General features: G+C 39.0%; 1 protein-coding gene across 1 annotated transcript; it reads left to right on the top strand.

Moving 5' to 3' along the window:
- Window positions 1-24,526, top strand: LOC311074568 (uncharacterized protein). Its single transcript, XM_084101275.1, has 11 exons — window positions 1-228; window positions 2,493-2,555; window positions 5,326-5,994; window positions 9,142-9,936; window positions 10,056-10,163; window positions 10,301-10,477; window positions 15,603-16,292; window positions 22,470-23,279; window positions 23,402-23,518; window positions 23,641-23,748; window positions 23,885-24,526. The coding sequence occupies exons 2-11, from the start codon at window positions 2,501-2,503 to the stop codon at window positions 24,061-24,063; spliced, it is 3,708 nt and encodes a 1,235-aa protein (XP_083957401.1). The 5' UTR covers window positions 1-228; window positions 2,493-2,500; the 3' UTR covers window positions 24,064-24,526.
- The last annotated feature ends 242 nt before the right edge of the window (window positions 24,527-24,768 follow it).

Below are 24,768 nucleotides of genomic sequence, written 5' to 3'. Positions count from 1 at the left end.
ACCACTCCGTTCATGATTATACCACATGTAACGATGCTCCTTATCAACAACTAGCACATGCCTTACAAGTGTGTGAGTAAACATGGTGTACAAGAAATGATTAGATAGACAGAAAAGGAGGTGTACCGTGTACACATATTTATCCTCCAAAAGCAAATCCCAGTGCACTTTCACTTTCAGTTGATGTCCTACTCTGTGCCTATTTTCGGATGGATCAGCGGACCTGGGGTGCGTTTCCCGAAAGCATCGTTAGCCAACTATGGTCGCAAGTTCCCTCGTTACCAATAGAGTTCAATGGACATTGCGATGAACTTGCGACCATAGTTGGCCAACGATGCTTTCGGGAAACGCACCCCTGATTGAGACAGAAATGTCCGAAAACCGGGGGCCTCATGTACAAAGACTTGCGTTGAATTCATACTTAAACATTGCGTACGGACAAAGCTGCAAATGTGCGTACGCACAAAAAACCCCCAGATGTATGAATCTCTGCGTACGAAGGATCCCACGCATATTCTCTTTGTACATCCCAGTTAACGTAAAATTGAGCGCACATGCACGAGCAGAACGCCCCACCCAGTCTCCTCCCTTAATTAAATGAATTTAAATATGGTAATGAGTCCACTTTGGCAAAAGAAAGCAGTAAGAAAATGGCGGCAAGAAACGAAACTTTACAGAAAGTGAATTGGAGGTGCTACTATCGGAGGTAGAAACGAAAAAAAAAAAAAAAAAAAAAAAATTATTTGGAACTTTGTCCTCCGGAATTAATAACAAAAGGAAAAAATATGAGTGGGAGAGTTTGGCTGATGCTGTCAATGCGGTGGGATCTGAAAGTCGCACTGTAGAGTAGACTGAGTACAGTTGAGATTTGATTTTTCACACAAAAATAGACACTGAAAAGAAGTGAATTTCCACATGACACGCCACATGACATTTCATTAGCTTGTAGACTAAGATATTATCAATCAATAATACCCTAGTTTATATTTTCCACAATTAGCTCATAAAAATAAGGTGCTTTTTGTCTCAACTGTACCAATATGTAGTACCCATTTCTAATGATGTGAACTAACCATTCATTGTAAATATAAAAAATAAAGACAAATAAAGAAAATAACAATTGGGCAGCATTTTTGTTTATTCATCCATTTATATTCATTCATTTTATTTAAATTAGCACTGGTTAAAATGTATAAAGCAGGAACAAGATATGTAACAATATTTATTAATAATACACAGTTTAAATATCACAAATATCAAATTTTATTTTCATTTGCGTCCTATGCTGGCTTATTACGACGTTTAACCTGTTATCATAACGCTGAACAACTAAACAGTGTGTTTCCTAATAGAACTCTATTAGGGGTGCAGTTGGTACACGTGTGTCTCAACTATCCCCCGCTGGCCACCTCGCACATTTCTCTAGATTTTGCAATTATCTTGCATGACACAATACCATGAAATATGCCAGTTTTTAGGGCACAGAATAACGTTTGTGGTGATACCAGTTACGTTTAACAGTCACATAAGGATAATAAGCTATTCATTGTGGAGAGTGCATGCAAGTGAACGTCATATCTTAGAAAAAAAACTTTTCCCGATGTCTTCGGATCGGAGATGCGTCCGTTGTTCAAATTTCCCACGATCAAAGAGGACACTAATACGCACGTGCACAGCAAAAATCACAACTTGTGCTTGCTGCGAACGCAAGTTATTTAAGGTGTCTCAACTGTACACATGTCTCAACTGTACACAGTCTACCCTAAATGACCTTAAAAAGAAATGGTCTGATATAAAGGTGGACATTAAACCAAAGCTGTCATTGCCATAGACTAAGGGTTGTATCAATTTGCATATGCTTTTATATGTTCTTACTTAATTGCATAATTGATAGAATATTTCCATAAGGCTCGTGTGACAATATATGTCATTTATTTTATAAATTGCAAATTAATAGCAATGCTTCCCACAGGTGGTGGTGCGATAGACTTGTAGAACCATTCGTTGTGTAATGTTTGCAACTTCACTTCATTACCTGTAAGAGTCGCCAACGGACAAAAACATGAGAAATGTACGTACGCCAGACATGAAACTGGCGTGAAGGAACGCACATTCTCGCGTTAATTTCACTGTTAAGGCTGATTTATACTTCTGCGTCGGACCTACGCCGGAGCCTCTACGCTGTAGGCAACGCGTTGGTTTTCATTTATACTTCTGCGTCGTTGTCCGCGTTCACGCGCGCAGAGGGAGCATGTGAAACACGAGGGAGCGGTCCTAGCAGACCAATCACAGCGCTTTCGTCCGCGTAGAGTTGACGCGTTGTTACATTTTTGGAGAGGTGCACGTCAGGGTACGCCGAAGGGTACGCGCGCTACACACAGCCTACGACGTAGCTACGGCGTAAGTTCGACGCAGAAGTATAAATTGGGCTTTAGTACATACGACCGTGAGCGTGAAAGCTGGCGTACGCAAAGTTTTTGTGCGTACGTAAGATTGATACATGAGGCCCCGGACATTTAAATATTTAACCTATGATGGAGATGAAGAAAAATATGGTAAGTTCATTTTAATAGTTGGTCTTTATCTACTAAAATTTAAGAAAAAAAAAAAAAAACTACATTTAAGTGTCATTTGTTAATTTGTGTATTTTATTTGTGTAGCCTATATATATTAATTCTAAAATGTTTATTTTTCTAACTGTGATATATGTGTAAATATTATGTGTCTGAATATTCCCAAACACTCTGACAATGCAATCCCTTTATGGAACAGTTCATTGTTGTCATATATGAAAAAAATGAAAAAATGAAAAAAAAAAAAATCTATATATATATATATATATGGTTTAATATGTCTTTATTAAACAAAAAATATATTGAGTTGAAATAAAAAAATATAATATAAATTATGTAATATATATATATATATATATATATATATATTATAGAAACAGAAGAAACTGAGACAGACTGAATCCAGAAGAACTGCGTTAACGTCTCCAAGACGCTTGAAGAAACCTTCCTGCAAAGCTACAGTATCTGAGAAGTTTTAGGCGCTTGTGTTTAAATGCTGTAAAGTGAGGATGATTTCAAAAATAATGTCATAAATAGATTTTTTGTTCATGTGTTCCAAGACATTTTACAAATCCTGATTGGACGATGTTTTACGGCCATGTCCAGGTTAGAGTATGTATGGTCACCCAATATATACACCAATATATAGCTCATTAAAATCACACTGTTATGATAGTTTGATTATAAAGTATATTTGAGACTATAGATCTGGCTATGAGAGACTACAGTTTGAATGAATCCATGACACACATTAACATTACAGTACAGAACGGCTCTTTCAGAATATTATCCTGAACATTGTATAAGCATTCGTTCGTTTCATGTGTCATTAAACGGATAAGAGGCTCTCGGGAGTAAACGTCACATGCTTTTGATTTTCCCGGCTAAAACGACTCAAGTCCTTCACATAAACATCAGTCTACAAGCTTTCATAGACAACCTGGGGACCTGGGAGGTCTTATTTTTTAGTTTAGTTAAAAGCTGTTCACATATTGGCAATAAAAAAGCGATTAATACATGAAAATTCTTTCATATATCCTCTTTAACACATTTTAATGAAAACAAATAGTAGATTGTTGCGGTTCAAAGTTGAATTGAAACCTAGAATAGAAATAAACTAAAGTTTGATGATGATGGATGAAAAAAGAAATGCTGTTATTGTAAATGAGTAAGAAAAAATTATATTCGACAACACCACCAGAAGGGGGAGACAGAGAGAGTTCTGTTCATGTCTGGATAAAGATTATATATTGTATGAATTTATTAGGCTATTATTATCTTATTTTATTAATTACATGGCACTTTATTTTAATTCTATTCTATATTTATTTTTCTTGTCATTATTTGTTTTGTATTTGGTTGTAGAGAAATACTGAACATGTGCTGAAGATCTTTTTAGAAGATTTAAAAAGAAGAGGAAGAAGAAGAAGATATTACAGTTATGAAGACATTAGAAAAGAATGTCAGATCTGATGGTGTCGAGCGCAGAAATGCAGATTAGCAGCATTCATAACCTGTCACGTGATTCTGTGTTGTGATAAGCTGCTGCATGACTGTAAATGACCCACAGTATCATGTTAACATGTAAAACATCCAAGGGTTAACTCACTTTAAACTTTAAATAAAAGGAAAGCTTTAATGTCAACAGATTGAGCTAAAAATGATTTAGCTGTCAGTTAAATCGAAGAAAAGTTTCCGTCAGAACTTGTTGATGAGGAAAATAAGGTCTTTATCAGTATTGTACATGTTCTGTGAACCTGCTCTCATTTATTCACTCTCAGAAAAAAAGGTACAAAAGCTGTCACTGGGACAGTTCCCTTCAAAAAGGGTTCTAATATGTACCATTTAGGTACTAATATATGCACTTTTGGTACCAAATACCTTTGAGGGACTAATATGCACTCTTTAGGTACAAAGGGGCAGGGCCACAGTGACCGCTTTTGTTGTACAGGGTTTCTGTTTTCTTCCACTCAAATAACCATCCCTCTTTTACCTCCATATGACTGATCAGACCTGATATTCTGGTTTGAAAGATACAGGTTTAAGACGCACTTACTCATTTGCCTCTATTCTGAGCACCTGAATGTCAAGTGCGTATGCTCTTGTACATTTTATTTGATTTTTCTAGTTCGTAGTTTGAATTTTTGCTCTAGTTTTTTACTTGTATGATTTCCACCGATAGTTTATGCTAGTTTATGCAGATTTTTGTTTGGATAAAAAAAGGAGGCAGAGCAGATGGAAGAAGGTAAGAAGTTTAAGATGTCAAATTGTCATTTGCTTTTCCCATATAAATACATTCTGTACTCTAAACAAAACTGTTTAGTTCTTTATCTGTAAACTTACCTAAATGTCTAGAATTAACTACATTTATTTTCTAGTTTAACAGGTTTTTATTTCATGAAAACTTTGTTTGGCATGTTTTAATAAAACCACGTGAGCTTAAACTGAAATCAAACATGTTTAGACACGACTGACAGTAAAAAAAAAAGAAAGAAAAACAACTGGAAATTTGATTTTAATGCATTTCCAAAAATCCGATTTAATTCGGATAGTTTGATGTTTTCTAACATATTTTTGTGTGTACGATTAATTTAAAACAAGAATCAAAACTCAAAATCAAAAAGTTAAGTTGTTTATTTTACAACTAAAATTTAACTTGAGTGTGAATCATCATTTTGAAACTATTTTTTTTGTTTTATAAAAATAATCACAATAAAATGTAAAAAAAAATGATGTCGTTTTTTTCTGACAGAAGTAAGAGCCGTTGTTCTGGGATGGCAGAAATCTGACAAAGCCTCAGTGATAAACAGCGTTTTAGGTGGTGAAGTTGCGTCTGACAAACACTTTGTGAAGTCTGTGAGGAATGACGGAGAAGCGGATGGAAGGAAGATAACTCTGATTAACACTCCATGCTGGTGGGAGAACTTTGGTTTGCAAGATTCCCCAGATGTCGTCAAACAGGAACTGGTTTGCAGTGTCTTCCAGTGTCCACCGGGACCTCATGTGTTTCTGCTGGTCATTAATCTCAGTTTGCCTTTCATTGAAGAAAACAGACTCAGCATTGAGAAGCACTTTAGTCTGTTTGGTGAGAGAATCTGGAGACACACTATAGTGCTCTTCACACGAGCCGATTCACTGAAGGACAAATACAGTGATCAGCGCATTAAGAATCCAGATCTGCAGAAGATCATACAGAGATGTGGAGAAAAATATCACATCTTTGATTTCCAAAACAAAAGTGCTGCCATTCATGAACTGCTTATCAAGATTAACGATGTTGTGGCAGAAAACAATGGCAAGCATTTTGAAACACATGATGACATGCTTCTAGAGATGAAGATAAAGAGAAATGAAAATGAAGAAAGAGCAGAAGCCAGACAAAAAATGTTGCAGGATAAAAGAAATCTGCTGAAAGAAATGGGTAAGTATAAAGCACATATATGCACACAAGTCAAAAGTTTGGCTATCTTAAGGGCTTTTAACACAGCTTAACCCTGTGTTACCGTCGTAAACCCCTGTAAACACACTTCTAATTCAGCACTGCTTTTGTGCTGTTAAAGGGTTAGTTCACCCAAAAATGAAAATTCTGTCAGTAATTACTCACCATCATGTTGTCCCAACCCCGTAAGACTTTCGTTCATCTTCGGAACACAAATTAAGATTTTTTTTGATGAAATCTGAGAGCTGGCTCAGCTCAAAATTTCTCTTTATGAGGTTTTTTAACCTTAATATGAGTTCCCCTAGCCTGCCTATGGTCCTCCAGTGGCTAGACGTTTTGATGGGTGTAAACCAAGCCCTGGGTATTTTTGAGATAATGAAAGCTCAGACGGGCGAATCTAGAAATCTAGAAAGGTCACCTCCCCTTTCTCTTCTTTGCCCCGCAAAGAGAATTTTGCCCGCCTAGTATGAGAAAATGAGCTGCGCGAGCGCAATATTGTTTTTTCCTCGAGAGACATCATGGCTTGCAAACGAGCGAAGCATGGCAGTTACTCAGTGTTTGGATGTACAAATGAACACAAAAGTATTTTTTTACTTCCTTCATCCGAGCCTCTGAAGAACCAGTGGGTTATGGGAATTTCTGATGTGTAATTGTTCAAGTTCAGACACATAATCTTTCTCTCAAAGTCGTTCAATACTGTTTATGCATCAGTAAATCAAGCCAGTGACCAACGATTAACTTCACGTCGTTTCTCTTAGTAGGATGAAAATAATCTTATTGTGATTAATACTGTGATTAATATACAGAAAGCGATCAAAGAACAATCCCTTTCCAATCGCCCAAGCTGTCAATCACACAGCGCGAGTTTATCTGGACACTTGCCAAAACTCGTTATGAAATCAATGACGCTGTTACACTGCACAACGAAGCTCATGTTTGCATTGGTGAAATCATTAGTGAGTGCAGAAACTGCGTTGCAATGATAAGATCTTCATTCACGTGATCAACAGGCTGTCATCTGCTCAATGCTCATCACTGCAACCTTTTATGTGAAGGGAATAGATCTAAATACTTCAAAAACATCTCATGATTCGTTAATCCCGATAGCTGTAATAGTAAAAACGTATAATAGCTGTAATAGTAAAAGTGTTCGAGAGAGTTCCACATGTAATGCTAGATATTTCATATGCAAGCATGTCAGCCAATCACAGCAGTGGGCGTTTACACTGAAGTCTCACAGCAGCCAATCACAGCAGTGGGCGTTTATACTGAAGTCTCACAGCAGCCAATCACAGCAGTGGGCGTTTACACTGAAGTCTCACAGCAGACACGCCCCTTCAAACAGAGCGTTCAAATCAGAGGCTAAAATCAGGCTACGAAAAATGCCTTTTATTTCTAAATTATATCAACTTTTGATCTAAAAAACCTACTAACATTATAAGGGCACCCCAGGAAACTAAAATAATAAAATAATCCATGCAATGGGACCTTTAACAAATCGCATGCGCCGTCATCCAATCAATGTTCACTGTAAATATGCAAATAAAGGATGTTTACCCAGGGTTTAGGAATGTTGTGTGAAACAGAATACCCGGGATTAATTGTTAACCATGGGTAAATTATGAGCAAACATGAAGCAAGATAATCCAGGATTCCGTTTACTGGAGTCTTCGAATGACCCGGGGTTAATTATTTCAAGCGTGAAAAGCCCTTAATATGTTTAAAGGGGTGGTTGGTTATGATTTGACTTTTCTAACTTTAGTTAGTGTGTAATGTTGCTGTTTGAGTATAAACAACATCTGCAAAGTTACAACGCTCAAAGTTCAAAGCAAAGGGAGATATTTGCTTTTTAAGGACTACAACAAACGGCTGGTAGAGACTACACGACATTCCTTCCGGGTTAGTGACATCACCAACCCTAGAATTTACATAAACCCCGCCCCCTGAACACGATTTATAAATTATCAAGACAGAATATGCTAATCAATGACCAGAAGATAACTACACATCAGCTTCATAAATTCATCAACTAACCATTCAGAAATGTCCTGTTGCTTCTACATGTTGTCGCTTCTTCTTGAGTCTCTCCATCTTTCTGACTCCGGTTTGAACATAAAAGGCTAAAAGTGTTTGAAATTTTCAGTGCATGTGTGTGTGAGGTAAAAGGATAGAGCTGGTAAGTCCCGCCCATCCGTAAAACCCCACTGGACCTCTAGATTGAAAAATCGTCAATGCAAGTGAATGTGAGAAAATAATTATTTTCTGGTCCCGTTTGAATTGTGCCATGAATGTGAACTAATGTTGTCTGTGAATTTTTTATATCATTTTTCATGTTACGAGTTTGACAGTATATTGTATGATTCTTTGGCTAGCAGTTGTGGAAAAGACATAACGAGAAAGACTACATGTCGCCTATGTGACGTCACCCCATAACACATTTTCTCTCCACTTGTCAAATCACGGTGCTAATGCTGCGATAATCTATGGAGACAGATCGAGATGCCTGTGTGTTTTGTACCCAAATGTCACCATTCAAACCAAATGGGCTGTTCTTTCTTCAGATTCCCGTCTGATGTAAAAACTAGGAATCGCTGGATAAAACGGATGTTGTAGTCCACAAAGTGCTCTCACACAAAGTCTAACCGTATCAAACTTCTACCCGCTAAATTGTAGCATTCTTCACACGAAAAATTATGTTAAAAATTTACAGACAGCATATGTTCACATTCATGGCAAAATTCAAACGGGACCAGAAAATAATTATTTTCTCACATTCACTTGCATTGACGATTTTTCAATCTAGAGGTCCAGTGGGGTTAGCAGAAGGGGCGGGACTTACCAGCTCTATACAAGCTGTTGAAGCTCCGCCCTCTGTGCTGGGAGCAGCAGCTCATTTGCATTTAAAGGGACAGACAAAAACTGTGTGTTTTTGCTCACCCTCAGAAATTTACAACTTTAACATGCTATATAAAATATCTATAAAATAGATATTTTGTGCTAAAACTTCACATACTGTACACACTCTGGGGACATCAAATACATTTTTTTACATCTTGTGAAAAGGTCCTTTAAACATCTAATAAAATTCTAAAATTCTAATTCTATTTTTTGTTTGTTTGTTTTTTGGAGAAGAAGCTGTGGCTCCGCTCTGTAAACTGAGAATCGTTCTGCTGGGTTGGATTCTGTCTGGGAAGAGTGCAACCGCAAACACCATCTTCAATAACGAAATATTTCAGATAGAAAAATCACAAACGGGCACAAATTATACAGGTGATGTAAATGGCAGAAAAATAACTGTGTTGGACACCCCAAGCTGGTGGAAGTTTTTCCCCTCTAAATTCAACCCGAAGTTTTCTCAGGCTACAACCCTGGAGAGCATGAGCCAATCACAACACATGCAATTCCCTCACGCCTTGATCTTGGCGATTCCTATTGATACTTCATTCAAGAATGAACAGAGAAGAATCATTGCAGAGCGCATGGCCATTCTTGGAGAAGACGTCTGGAGACACACTATAGTTCTGTTCACGTGGGGCGACAGGTTTCCAGACATATCAGTCGAGCAGCACATCGAGAGTGAAGGTGAAGCGCTTCAGTGGCTGATTAAGAAATGCAGGAACAGATATCATGTGTTTGACAACACAGACAAGAATCGAGCTCAAGTCACAGAGCTGCTCCAGAAGATCGATGAGATGGCGGCAGAAAACTGTCTGTTCAGTCTCAAAAGCGTTGAAGAAGAAAGTGTTCATGTGTCTGACACACCAGATGACGAGGAAATAAGTCTGAACAGTGACCAGTTACTGAAACTGATGTACCAGGAGATGAAAAACAGGCGTAAAGAGATGAAAATGAAGCTAGAAGAATTAGGGATGGATTTCAGTGGATGTATGTCAGACGACGGGAGCATAGAACATCCTCCAGACGGTAAATTGTCAATTCTGTCTAATTTCCATAGACATATTATAGCTGCAAACAGCAAAGGACATCTATAAATGTCTTAATGTTGCATTTGAGCACTTTTCTGTGTCATCTTCCTCTTCTAGTGTCGGATAATGATAAACTCAAGGAGAAGATAAGGAGAGAAATAAGAAGATGGGAAGCAATTATATTGGATGGGATGTTGAACGTTCTGAATCCTGAAGCTTCATATGGTGATTAATTTATAGATTTACATGATGAATCACATTGCTTAAAGGAAAATATTTTCTTCATTTTGTTTTACATAGTTTAACAACATGCCAAAATTCATTCTCTGCCACTTATTTTTTCATATTCATGACACATACAGGTGAAATGATTCAAAGCACAAATGCAATGGTGAAGGGCTGGCTTCAGAAATGTGAGGAATACAGCACATCTAAAACATCAGGATTTGAAACAAACTCAGAACTCAGTAATCCAGTAGAAGATCCACAGAATCCAGAGATGTCAGATAATGCATCGGAAATTCAAACAATGCATGCCTAAAATCCAGTTTTAAAACCAATTTAATTTGCAATTATTTGTTAAAGGTGCTCTAAGTGATGTTGGGTGACGTCACTTCTTGTTGATGTTTAAAGTATTGTCAAACAAAACAGAGGCTAGCTAGACCCTCCCTCCTCCTCATCCGCGCAATAGACTGTAAAAAAATATGGACGTAGTGTCCGTGACGTCACCCATAGGTTTCTGAAGAGCATTTTTGAAGCCTAAAGTGGGCGGAGCCGGCCGTCGCCATCTTGGCCTTGCGTCACTCCCGGATAACAGAAAATGGGCAAAGAGAGGCGGGGCGTGAGTGGAGCTGTTAGCTCAGGCTGGGGAGGTAATGCTATAACGTTATGCTACTGACAGTACCAAGTCTGCGCCTGCACAGGGTCTCGCGCTAAAGTGACAGTTGATGATGTAAAGCCAATTAAAAGTTCCTATTTTTGCCCTTCGAAATATTATAATAGTTAAAAGACATGGCTACAAGTGAGACTGTGTATCGTGATTCTGTACTATTCTGCTAGTTGAAAATGTATTATGCAGTAACTTAATATTACTCTGAGAGAGTGTGTGTGACAGTGATTTATGAGCATACATGTCAGTCACTTTTTTTTTACAGTCTATGGTCCGTCAGCGCGGCATCGCTCGTCAAGTTCGTAGAGAGCTTATATTCAGTCCATTTTAAATTCTGATTTTGGCCGCCTCTCAAATGGGTTAAACCATAGATATATTGCCTATGAAGTTCAAGTAAATGCGCTAGAAAATCCGCACTCATTCAAGGATGTGCATTTATTGCATGGACGGAGAAAGCGCCGACGCCTGCATGATTTCATCTGACGGTACATAAGCATATTATAATCTATCTGTTCCGTGAGAGCAGAAGGAATGAGCCTTTATTGACGTTTTTAAATCTGAAAACTCCAAAAAGCAACGAAATTGTCAGACATCCATTAGTGCATGTTCACAGAGGAAAACAACTGAAATACAGCGCTGGTTGTTCTCTCGAACGATACTCGACGACAACGACGGAATCCTAAGCCGTGGGCGAAGTAATGGGTGTAATAAATTGTATGAAATAATCCCGAAAAAAAGCACAAAACACTGCAGAGATGGCAAGTTCAGCAGCTAACATTTACTGAGGTGAAGTGACGGCTAGTAACAGCAGACAAACGGCTAGCATTGACATCAGCGGCAATCCACCTGTCACTCAAGTGGCCACACCCATGCAGAACTTTAAATATTAATCAACTAAACGGATGAGTTAAAAAAAAATTCACCCCCCTCACAGTTGTCATGAAGATGACATGAAAATTAGCTGTATAGACCAAAGCCACATACAGACACCAGGCTGTAAACACGTTTTTTTCTGCTGTAAAATTTGGCATTTTAACATGGGGGAGATACAGATTTGACTCACTTTTGACACCAGCCTCAAGCGGCCAGTCAACGAATTGCAGTTTAACACACTTCCGTGTTGGTTTCAAGAGAGAGACGGGGAGGTTGCCGCTTGATCCGCGCACTAACCCCCCAAACCCCACCCCCAAATTCTTCTTGTCGGTTATTGGCTGGAATAGCCCAATTTGTTTTTGTTGCAGTTTGTGGAGCCTGGGCTGTCTACAGAGACCGCATTTTTTTACAGTGTGTTCAGGGGACAGGCAGCTAGTGGATAGTGAGGAGATGTTTGCTGTATGTGACAAAAAATGTTTTGGCCTAAAAAACACGTGACATCGCTTAGAGCACCTTTAAATATGTGTTTTTCTAGTTATTGTTTTCTATTAATATGTTTGAGTTCCTAGAGCTCTTCCTGTCCGATTTTAGGGAAAAATCGGATCTATTGGAGACGTCAAATATTTCTTAGGCGCGCCAAAAGAGCACAGACACAGTACAATCAACATGGGAAAATCTAGAGTAAAACAAGCAGCTGTGAAAAATATGATACACCAGTGTTTTGCCAGATGAGAAGTTTATCTATGTATCATCTTTTTACTCTTTAAATTCCTTTTATAACTGTTTATTTTGAGATTATTTGAATTCCTTTCTGTGTAAAGCACTTTGAATTACCATAGTGTATGAAATGTGCTATATGAATAAACTTGCCTTGCCATGCCTAGGCTAGTTTTAATTAAAATCTGATATTGTTGTATAATATCTAAATATATAGGCTATATATATATATATATTACTTTACGTTATAAATTTCATCATAATATTACTGCTAATGTAATGTATCAGCAAAGTATGATTTTGATGTCTGTATAATGTATCATGCATATTTAACTTTTTACATAATTGCATTTTATCATGTTTAATCGATAAAACTCTTCCGCATTGGATACACCCGTGCATCCTCGCTCATGACTCCTCAGGAAGCAGGAGAAATGTATAAATAAATAAATATGTAAATACATTTTTTTTTTTCATTTATTTTTATAGCCTACATTTATTTATATCTATTTTTATTTATTTACACATTTATGTATATTTGTAAATCAGCGCTAAAAGAAAGTTTAAAAGAAGTTTAAATTCAGCAGTTATGAACCTGCTGTTTGGTATTACTACATAATTTTGAAGTCAGTCTTTCTTCATTGACAGAAATTCAGAGATAGCTGTGTATTCTGATCAAATAAATTTTCGCCAAGTCGAAGTGCTCCCAAGTGCTATTCCGCCATACATTATAGTTATCCTTTTTACCCGCTTAGAAAAGCGCCACGTTTTATTTTGTGTCACCATACTTGGTCGTGTAACTACTCGTGTAACTGTATTTAAATAGGGAAAACTGGAGGTGTTTGGTCGCATCTAACTTCATCTCTGTTTGGGACCTAATGAATGAACTGGGATAAGCTAAGTGCTATCAAAGTGTCGCCGCGCGCCAGAGCGATTGAGTGCACGCACTGAGACGAGAGAGGTATGTATCAACTCGTCTTAGTTAAGGGAATTACATGGTTAATTATGAAAAAACGGTGGAGTGTTCCTTTAAATAGCAAATGCATTTGCGCCCATTCGTGCGCCCATGGGCTGCTGGTCTGAGCCATTGACCAACTGAAACCTGGTCTAAAGTCAATGGCGCAATATTTTTTTTGTTATTTAAAGAGCGCGTTAATGTGAGCCTAAAGGCGGGTCCACAACGCGCGTACACTCTGCTTATTAAACCATCAGGGACGAGCATCAGCGCACAAACATGCCAAATATTAAAATTAAAAGGATTACAATGTAAAAGATTATTAATACAGAAATAGTTGAGATTTCAGAAAGACTGTTGTCTATGTTTAATATTCATATAAACTAACAGTATGGCTTGCCTTGGGGCGACATGACGTTAAGAAATTATGACACCGTATTACAGTTTTTCTCAATTGCTAAAACACAATTTAAGAAACCTTGCTCCATTTTCTGAAAACATTAAACACAAAACCTCATCTTCAAGCACTATTCACAAAACCTCTGACTCCTCTCACAAAATGAAACTTTCGCCTCAAAACAGTTTTACCTGTGTTCAAAATCAAACACTGCTCACAAATCATAGACAAAGTGATCAAAATCATATACACTATCAAGCAGTCAGTAAACAATACACCAAAAAACAGAAAACACATTGTTCAAAACATATAGTTTTAGCAATTGAGAAAAACTAATACATGAAAATTCTTTCATATATCCATTTAACACATTTTAATGAAAGCAAATAGTAGATTGTTGCGGTTCAAAGTCGAATTGAAACCTAGAAATAAACTTTTAAAGTTTGATGATGATGGATGAAAAAATAAATGCTGTTATTGTAAATGAGTAAGAAAAAATTATATTCAACAACACCACCAGAAGGGGGAGACAGAGAGAGTTCTGTTCATGTCTTGATAAATATTATATATTGTATGAATTTATTAGGCTATTATTATCTTATTTTATTAATTACATGGCACTTTATTTTAATTCTATTCTATACTTATTTTTCTTGTCATTATTTGTTTTGTATTTGGTTGTAGAGAAATACTGAACATGTGCTGAAGATCTTTTTAGAAGATTTAAAAAGAAGAAGATATTACAGTTATGAAGACATTAGAAAAGAATGTCAGATCTGATGGTGTCGAGCGCCGAAATGCAGATTAGCAGCATTCATAACCTGTCACATGTGATTCTGTGTTGTGATTGGCTGCTGCATGACTGTAAATGACCCACAGTATCATGTTGACATGTAAAATAAAAATCCAAGGGTTAACTCACTTTAAACTTTAAATAAAAGGAAAGCTTTAATGTCAACAGATTGAACTAAAAATGATTTAGCTGTCAGTTAAATCGAAGAAAAGTTTCCATCAGAACTTGTTGATGAGGAAAATAAGGTCTTTATCAGTTTTGTACATGTTCTGTGAACCTGCTCTCATTTATTCACTCTCAGAAAAAAAGGTACAAAAGCTGTCACTGGGACAGTTCCCTTCAAAAGGGTTCTAATATGTACCATTTAGGTACTAACATGTGCACTTTTGGTACCAAATACCTTTGAGGGACTAATATGCACTCTTTAGGGGCAGGGCCACAGTGACCGCTTTTGTTGTACAGAGTTTATGTTTTCTTCCACTCAAATAACCATCCCTCTTTTACCACCACATGACTGATCAGACCTGATATTCTGGTTTGAAAGATACAGGTTTAAGACGCCCTTACTCATTTGCCTCTATTCTGAGCACCTGAATGTCAAGTGCGAATGCTCTTGTACATTTTATTTGATATTTCTAGTTCGTAGTTTGAATTTTTGCTCTAGTTTTTTACTTGAATGATTTCCACCGATAGTTTAATGCTAGTTTTATGCAGATTTTTGTTTGGATAAAAAAAGGAGGCAGAGCAGATGGAAGAAGGTAAGAAGTTTAAGATGTAAAACTGTCATTTGCTTTTCCCATATAAATACATTCTGTACTCTAAACAAAACTGTTTTTAATTCGGAATTTTTTTATTTAATTCGGATAGTTCGATGTTTTCTAACATATTTTCGTGTGTATGATTAATTTAAAACAAGAATCAAAACTCAAAATCAAAAAGTTAAGTTGTTTATTTTACAACTAAAAATTAACTTGAGTGTGAATCATCATTTTGAAACTACTTTTCGAGACTTACTATAAAAATAATCACAATAAAATGTTGTCATGTTTTTTTTCTGACAGAAGTAAGAGCCGTTGTTCTGGGGATGAAGAAATCTGACAAAGCCTCAGTGATAAACAGCATTTTAGGTGGTGAAGTTGCGTCTGACAAACACTTTGTGAAGTCTGTGAGGAATGACGGAGAAGCGAATGGAAGGAAGATAACTCTGATTAACACTCCATGCTGGTGGGAGAACTTTGGTTTGCAAGATTCCCCAGAAGTCATCAAACAGGAACTGGTTTGCAGTGTCTTCAAGTGTCCACCGGGACCTCATGTGTTTCTGCTGGTCATTAATCTCAGTTTGCCTTTCACTGAAGAAAACAGACTCAGCATTGAGAAGCACTTTAGTCTGTTTGGTGAGAGAATCTGGAGACACACTATAGTGCTCTTCACACGAGCCGATTCACTGAAGGACAAATACAGTGATCAGTGCATGAAGAATCCAGATCTGCAGAAGATCATACAGAGATGTGGAGACAAATATCACATCTTTGATTTCAAAAACAAAAGTGCTGGAGTTCATGAACTGCTTATCAAGATTAACGATCTCGTGGCAGAAAACAATGGCAAGCATTTTGAAACACATGATGACATGCTTCTAGAGATGAAGATAAAGAGAAATGAAAATGAAGAAAGAGCAGAAGCCAGACAAAAAATGTTGCAGGATAAAAGAAATCTGCTGAAAGAAATGGGTAAGTATAAAGCACATATGCACACAAGTCAAAAGTTTGGTTATCTTAAGGGCTTTTTTTAACACTGCTTAACCCCGTGTTATCGTCGTTCTAAACCCCGCTTTTAACCCTATAAACACACTTCTTTTCCTCGAGAGACATCATGGCTTGCAAACGAGCGAAGCATGGCAGTTGCTCAGTGTTTGGATGTACAAATGAACACAAAAGTATTTTTTTAGTTCCTTCATCCGAGCCTCTGAAGAACCAGTGGGTTATGTGAATTTCTGATGTGTAATTGTTCAAGTTCAGACAGATAATCTTTCTCTCAAAGTCGTAAATCAAGCCAGTGACTAAACGATCAACTTCACGTCGTTTCTCTTAGTAGGATGAAAATAATCTTATTTAAACTGTGATTAATATACAGATAGCGATCAAAGAACAATCCCTTTCCAATCGCCCAAGCTGTCAATCACACAGCGCGAGTTTATCTGGACACTTGCCAAAACTTGTTATGAAATCAATGACGCTGTTACACTGCACAAAGAAGCTCTTACTGTACTTACCTCATGTTTGCATTGGTGAAATCATTAGTGAGAGTACAGAAACTGTGTTGCCATGATAAGATCTTCATTCACGCAATCAACAGGCTGTCATCTGCTCAGTGCTCATCACTGCAACCTTTTATGTGATGAGAATAGATCTAAATACTTAAAAAACTTCTCACGATTCGTTAATCCCGATAGCTGTGATATTAAAAACGTATAATAGCTGTAATAGTAAAAGTTTTCGAGAGAGTTCCACATGTAATGCTAGATATTTCATATGCAAGCATGTCAGCCAATCACAGCAGTGGGCGTTTACACTGAAGTCTCACACAGACACGCCCCTTCAAACAGACCGTTCAAATCAGAGGCTAAAATCAGGCTAGGAAATATGCCTTTTATTTCTAAATTATAACAACTTTTGATCTAAAAAACATACTAACATTATAAGGGTACCCCAGGAAACATTCTAAAATAATAAAATAATCCAGTAATGGGACCTTTAACAAATCGCATGCGCTGTCACTGTAAATATGCAAATAAAGGATGTTTACCCAGGGTTTAGGAATGTAGTGTGAAACAGAATACCCGGGATTAATTGTTAACCATGGGTAAATTATGAGCAAACATGAAGCAAGATAATCCAGGATTCCGTTTACTGGAGTCTTCGAATGACCCGGGGTTAATTATTCAATTCAATTCAATTCAAAATTTATTTGTATAGCGCTTTTCACAATACATATTGTTTCAAAGCAGCTTTACAGAAAGTGCATTTCAGAAATGTACATAGAGAAATACAGTTAGTTAATCATGTATTGATTTAGGGCATAAACATATCGCCAGCGTCGAGTCGTCTCTTCACAGGCGCCGAGTCGTCTCTGCACGGGTGTTGGGGCATCTGTAGTTTCCATGAGAGGCTGAATACAAACTGGAGCTGACGATCTGTATTTACCTCGGGACTAGCGTCCTGAGATAACAACAGAAAAGCATATGGGAAATAATTAGCGTAGCTGCTGTTCGTAATAGTAATGCATTCAATCTGATTCAACTGTAGTATAAAAGGTAAGTATTATGTGAATGCTTGGCTAAAGAGATGCGTCTTTAATCTAGTTTTAAACTGGGACAGCGAGTCTGAGCCTTGAACAATATCAGGAAGGCCATTCCAGAGTTTAGGAGCTAATTCAAGCGTGAAATGCCCTAAATATGCTTAAAGGGTTGGTTGATTATGATTTCACTTTTCTAACTTTAGTTAGTGTGTAATGTTGCTGTTTGACCATAAACAACATCTGCAAAGTTACAACGCTCAAAGTTCAAAGCAAAGGGAGATATTTGCTTTTAAAGAAATCGCTTTTTAAGGACTACAACAAACGGCTGGTAGAGACTACACCACATTCCTCCCGGGTTAGTGACATCACCAACCCTAGAATTTACATAAACCCCGCCCCCTGAACACGATTTATAGATTAAGACAGAATATGCTAATCAATGACTAGAAGATAACGTCTCGCCGGTTTCACACCGCAAGCGTCAGCGGCGCGTGAGCAGCGCGTATTTTTTTCGGCGTTATTCAATGAGTGCATTCACACCGCACGCAGAGGCGGCGCGGCAGCGTGTAGCAGGAGCAGAGCAGGAGCAGCAGTGCAGCGATCGTTTCGGCGCCGAGTCTATTTTTGCTGCGCCGCTTACGCTGAATTAAAGTGACAATGCATTGATCATGGCCAAAATACACCGCAGTTTTATCCAAAAAGCGCATTGATGATATCTATTGTGTTTTAAACAGTCGATCAAATGACCAAAAACAATTTAAAAAGAAAACAAATGTCCAAAAACAAACTTGTTGCCCGAACTATAAAAACAAAGATGAACCAAAAGTTATATAAATGAAATTATTAATAAAATAAGCTTCTTGACAAGTCTTTTCTCTTAAATGTATTTGAAAACGAAATAAAGCAATGCCAACTTATCCATTATAGATATACTCTGTCTGTACAAAACCCGCTGTTCAGCCGCGCGTGACAAACGCTGCCAGTGTGAAAGCAAAACGCGAGTGTCCTGCTCCCGCTCACCATATGCACTGCTCCTTTGCTGCTTACGCTCTGCTAATGCGTGCAGTGTGAAACCGGCCTCTTGGTTACGTATGTAACCCTCGTTCCCTGAGTAGGGAACGGAGACGTTACGTCAGTGACGACGAATGGGGTTTAGCTTAGAAAGCCTCTCACCAACGAGCCAATGGCAAGAAAATGCCATGGGTCTGCGGAATTTGCATAGCGTAACTCCGTCCCACCTCATGGGTATATAAGGAAGTACGCCGGCAACATGCAGATATGTCTTCGCTGAGGAGCCGACACTGAACTCAGGCGTTCCAGCGGTACAGCGGAAATGGCAGGGAGACGTAACGTCTCCGTTCCCTACTCAGGGAATAAGGGTTACATACATAACCGAGACGTTCCCTTTTGTGGTCACTACGAGTTACGATGAATGGGGTTCCCAGTCTAATCACGCCACCTCGGCTGTCTTCCAGTGCCCTGAGTAAGTCTGAGCTCCCTGTCGTGAGACTGGCACGGACGAAGGACTCCTACTCCTTACAGTGGAAATACATGTGGGGGTCGCCCAGAGGGGGAAACATGCACATAGAGGCACCTAGCCAAGTGCGAAAGCTGCCGGTGGCATAACTCTGGCGTTGACGTCGACAGTGCTGGAGGAACTCAGGGCCTGCGGGAGGCTCATCTGAGGAGAATATCGCACGTATCCCATCTGTGGAGAGGAATGGCGAGCAAGCGAAGACACCTGAGTAGAATCTAGTACCGGCTGGTTGAAGCGAGTACATGAAAAGAAACTGGCTCCACTCGGAGATTGTAGAACCTCGCGAATTTGTTGGGTGTCGCCCAGCCTGCAGATGTCTGTTAGCGAGGCGCCATGCGCTAGAACCCAAGAGGAGGCCACACTCCGAGTGGAGTGGGCCTTCACACCAAGGGGGCAGGTTGACCTTGCTGCTGGTATGCCAAAGCAATGGCGTCCACTATCCAGTGAGACAACCTTTGCTTGGAGAGAGCCTCTCCCTTCAGCTTCCTACCATAACAGACAAAGAGCTGGTCTGAGGTCCTGAAACACTGCATTCTGTCTACGTAAGCACGGAGGGCGTGTACTGGACAGAGCAGTGCCAAGGCTGGGTCTACCTCCTCCAAGGGCAGCGCTTGCAGGTTCACCACCTGATCTCGAAAGGGAGTGGTGGGAACCTTGGGCACATATCAATTCCATGGGCACATGAATTCCAGGCACGCTTCGTCAACCGAAAATGCCTGCAGGTTCCCTTCCCTCTTGATGGAGGCCAATGCAACCAGGAGTGCTGTCTTAATTGACAGGAACTTAAGCTCCACTGATTGCAGAGGCTCAAAGGGAGCACTCTGCAGGGCAGTTAGCACCACTGAGAGGTCCCAAGAGGGAACAAGAGGAGGGCGAGGAGGATTCAGTCTCTTCACTCCTCTCAGGAACCTGATGATCAGGTCGTGCTTTCCCAGAGACTTACCTTCAAGGGTATCGTGATGTGCGGCAATGGCGGCAACATACACTTTCAGGATGGAGGGAGACAACCTTCGCTCCAACCCTTCTTGCAGGAAGGAAAGCACGACACTGATCGGGCATTTCGTGGGGTCTTCACGTCGGGAAGAACACCAGTTGACGAAGAGGTTGCACTTCAATGCATAGGCATGTCTCGTGGACGATGCTCTAGTGGAAGTGATGGTAGCCACCACCGCTGGTGGTAGGGTACTCAAACCTGCCTCGTCCCATCCAGGAGCCACACGTGGAGGTTGCAAAGATCGGGACGAGGGTGCCATTGGGTGCCCCGTCCCTGAGAAAGGAGGTCCTTCCTCAGAGGGATTGGCCAAGGAGGTGCTGTCACGAGGAGTACTAGTTCGGGGAACCAGGTCCGGTTGTGCCAATACGGGGCAACCAAAATGACCTGCTCCTCGTCCTCCCTGATCATGCGCAGGGTCTAGGGACAGGGCTAGCCCGAATGGGAGAACCGCGTACTGGTATGCCTGCCCCTCGAAAGCAAACTGTAGGAACGGTCTGTGTCGAGGAAGAATGGAAGTAGGCGTTCTTCAGGTCGATCGCTGCAAACCAATCCTGCGGCCGCACGCATTCATAAATGTGTTTGGCCGTGAGCATCTAGAACGGCATCCTGTGAAGGGAGCTGTTCAAGACGCGCAGGTCCAACATTGGTCGTAACCCACCGGATTTCTTTCTTTTCTTCGTTTTTGCTCACCCTCAAAAAGTAGGGATGTCCCGATCCGATCACGTGATCGGAAATCGGGCCCGATCACGTGGTTTCAGACTCGATCGGAATCGGACGTTACCTCCCGATCAGGACTCGGATATATATGTATATATATTCTCATTATTGTTTAACACATCTATAGTTATGCGGTGGCACAGAGTTACGCCGGTTTCACACTGCACGCGTTAGCAGAGCGTAAGCAGCGCAGGAGCAGTGCGTATGGTGAGCAGGAGCAGGACACGCGCGTTTTGCTTTCACACTGGCAGCGTTTGTCACGCGTGGCTGAACCGCGGGTTGTGTACAGAGTAGTCTACTCCATAATGGATAAGTTGGCATTGCTTTATTTCGTTTTCAAATACATTTAAGAGAAAATACTTGTCAAGAAGCTTATTTTATTAATAATTTCATAAATATAACTTTTGGTTCATCTTTGTTTTTATTGTTCTGGCAACAAGTTTGTTTTGGACATTTGTTTTCTTTTTAAATTGATGTTGGTCATTTGATCGACTGTTTAAAACACAATAGATATCATCAATGTACTTTTTGGATAAAACTGCGGTGTATTTTGGCCATGATCAATGCATATCACTTTAATTCAGCGTAAGCGGCGCAGCAAAAATAGACTCTGCGCCGAAACGATCGCGGCACTGCTGCTTCTGCTCTGCTCCTGCTACACGCTGCCGCGCCGCCTCTGCGTGCGGTGTGAATATTCTAATCTGTTAACATGGGCGCCGAAAAAAATACGGGCTGCACCCTCTGCTAACGCGTGCAGTGTGAAACCGGCGAGTGCAGTTCCTAAAAGCACATTACTGGCTATGCAAACACTGTGGCACTTTATTTTTTTATTTTTTTACATGCCTGCTGGGTATTTTAAGTTGAGGTGCTATTTGTTTATATATTAGACTTTTTTTATATTTACTGTTGCACTAAAGTCCAAAAGTGAAGAATTTATGTTATTTATTACTTGATTGTTCAAGCTACCTCACAGAAGTGCTCTGTTTGTTAACAGAGTTGTTGAATGTTAAAATAATGTGAATTAAATAAAAAATAAGGAACATCCTGGATCTGTTTTTTGCTCTTCTTTATTCTTTTTTTATGTATTATAGAAGTATCGGATCGGGACTCGGTATCGGTAGATACTCAAAATCAAATGACTCGGACTCGAGGGCAAAAAAACCTGATCGGGTCATCCCTATCAAAAAGTGACAATATTAACATGCTGTATAAAAATATCTGTGGGGTATTTTGAGCTAAAACTTCACATACACACTCTGGGGACATCAAATATTTTTTTTTACATCTTGTGAAAAGGTCCTTTAAACATCTAATTAAATTCTAAAATTCTAATTCTATTTTTTGTTTGTTTGTTTTTTGGAGAAGAAGCTGTGACTCCGCTCTCTAAACTGAGAATCGTTCTGCTGGGTTGGATTCTGTCTGGGAAGAGTGCAACCGCAAACACCATCTTCAATAACGAAATATTTCCAATAAAAAAATCACAAACGGGCACAAATTATACAGGTGATGTAAATGGCAGAAAAATAACTGTGTTGGACACCCCAAGCTGGTGGAAGTTTTTCCCCTCTAAATTCAACCCGAAGTTTGCTCAGGCTACAACCCTGCAGAGCATGGGCCAATCACAACACATGCAATTCCCTCACGCCTTGATCTTGGTGATTCCTATTGATAGTTCATTCAAGAATGAACAGAGAAGAATCATTGCAGAGCGCATGGCCATTCTTGGAGAAGACGTCTGGAGACACACTATAGTTCTGTTCACGTGGGGCGACAGGTTTCCAGACATATCGATCGAGCAGCACATTGAGAGTGAAGGTGAAGCGCTTCAGTGGCTGATTGAGAAATGCAGGAACAGATATCATATATTTGACAACACAGACAAGAATAATCGAGCTCAAGTCACAGAGCTGCTCCAGAAGATTGATGAGATGGTGGCAGAAAATGGTCTGTTCAGTCTCAAAAGCGTTGAAGAAGAAAGTGTTCATGAGTCTGACACACCAGATGACGAGGAAATAAGTCTGAACAGTGACCAGTTTCTGAAACTGATATACCTGGAGATAAAAAACAGGCGTAAAGAGATGAAAATGAAGCTAGAAGAATCAGGGATGGATGTCAGTGGATGTAAAGCAGATGACGGGAGCAGACGGTTTAGCATAGAACATCCTCCAAATGGTAAATTGCCAATTCTGTCTAATTTCCATAGACATATTAAGGCTGCAAACAGCAAAGGACATCTATAAATGTTGTCTTAATTTTGCAATTGAGCACTCTTCTGTGTCATCTTCCTCTTCTAGTGCCGGAAAATGATAAACCCAATGAGGAGAGAAGGAGAAAAATGAAGCTAGAAGAATTAGAGATGGATGTCAGTGGATGTATGTCAGAGGACGGGAGCATAGGACATCCTCCAGATGGTAAATTGCCAATTCTGTCTAGTTTCCATAGACATATTATAGCTGCAAACAGCAAAGGACTTCTATAAATGTTGTCTTAATGTTGCATTTGAGCACTTTTCTGTGTCATCTTCCTCTTCTAGTGTCGGATAATGATAAACTCAAGGAGAAGATAAGGAGAGAAGTAAGAAGGTGGGATGCAATTATAATGGATGTGATGTTGAACGTTCTGAATCCTGAAGCTTCATATGGTAAGTTATTATAGATTTACATGATGAATCACATTGCTTAAAGGAAAATATTTTCTTCATTTTGTTTTACATAGTTTAACAACATGCCAAAATTCATTCTCTGCCACTTATTTTTTCATATTCATGACACATACAGGTGAAATGATTCAAAGCACAAATGCAATGGTGAAGGGCTGGCTTCAGAAATGTGAGGAATACAGCACATCTAAAACATCAGGATTTGAAACAAACTCAGAACTCAGTGATCTAGTAGAAGATCCACAGAATCCAGAGATGTCAGATAATGCATCGGAAATTCAAACAATGCATGCCTAAAAACCAGTTTGCATTGGTTTTAAAACCAATATAATTTGCAATTATTAAATATGTGTTTTTCTATTTATTAATATGTTCGCGTTCCTAGAGCTCTTCCTGTCCGATTTTAGGGAAAAATCGGATCTATTGGAGACGTCAAATATTTCTTAGGCGCGCCAAAAGAGCACAGACACAGTACAATCCACATGGGAAAATCTCACAGTAAAACAAGCAGCTGTGAAAAATATGATATGGTGTTTTGCCAGATGAGAAGTTTATCTAGGTATCATCTTTTATATCTCTTTTAACTCCTTTTATTACTTTACGTTATAAATTTCATCATAATATAAAGTAATTACTGCTTATGTAATGTATCAGCAAAGTATGGTTTTGATGTCTGTATAATGTATCATGCTTATTTAACTTTGTACATAATTGCATTTTATCAAGTTAAAAATAAAGAAATTGTTGAGATTTCACCATGACTGTTGTCTATGTTTAATGTACATCACATAATGTTGGTTGTCAGTGACATCCTAAAACATCATTTGTTTTATTTTTATTTTTATTTTTTGACAAACAAAGCTATTGAATGGCCAAAGGCACAGGATTCCTTTTGAAATGACTGATACTGAATGTAAATAAACAGTGAGTTATCTGTTCTCCTGTGACATTTATTTTGAAAGTCGGATTCTCTTCTGGGACTTTTATTTTGAAAGTAGTATT

The sequence above is a fragment of the Abramis brama genome, assembly GCF_963993115.1.
Source record: "Abramis brama genome assembly, chromosome: 23".
NCBI classification, from domain to species: domain Eukaryota; kingdom Metazoa; phylum Chordata; class Actinopteri; order Cypriniformes; family Leuciscidae; genus Abramis; species Abramis brama.
This window is presented reverse-complemented; position numbering and strand designations above follow the sequence as displayed.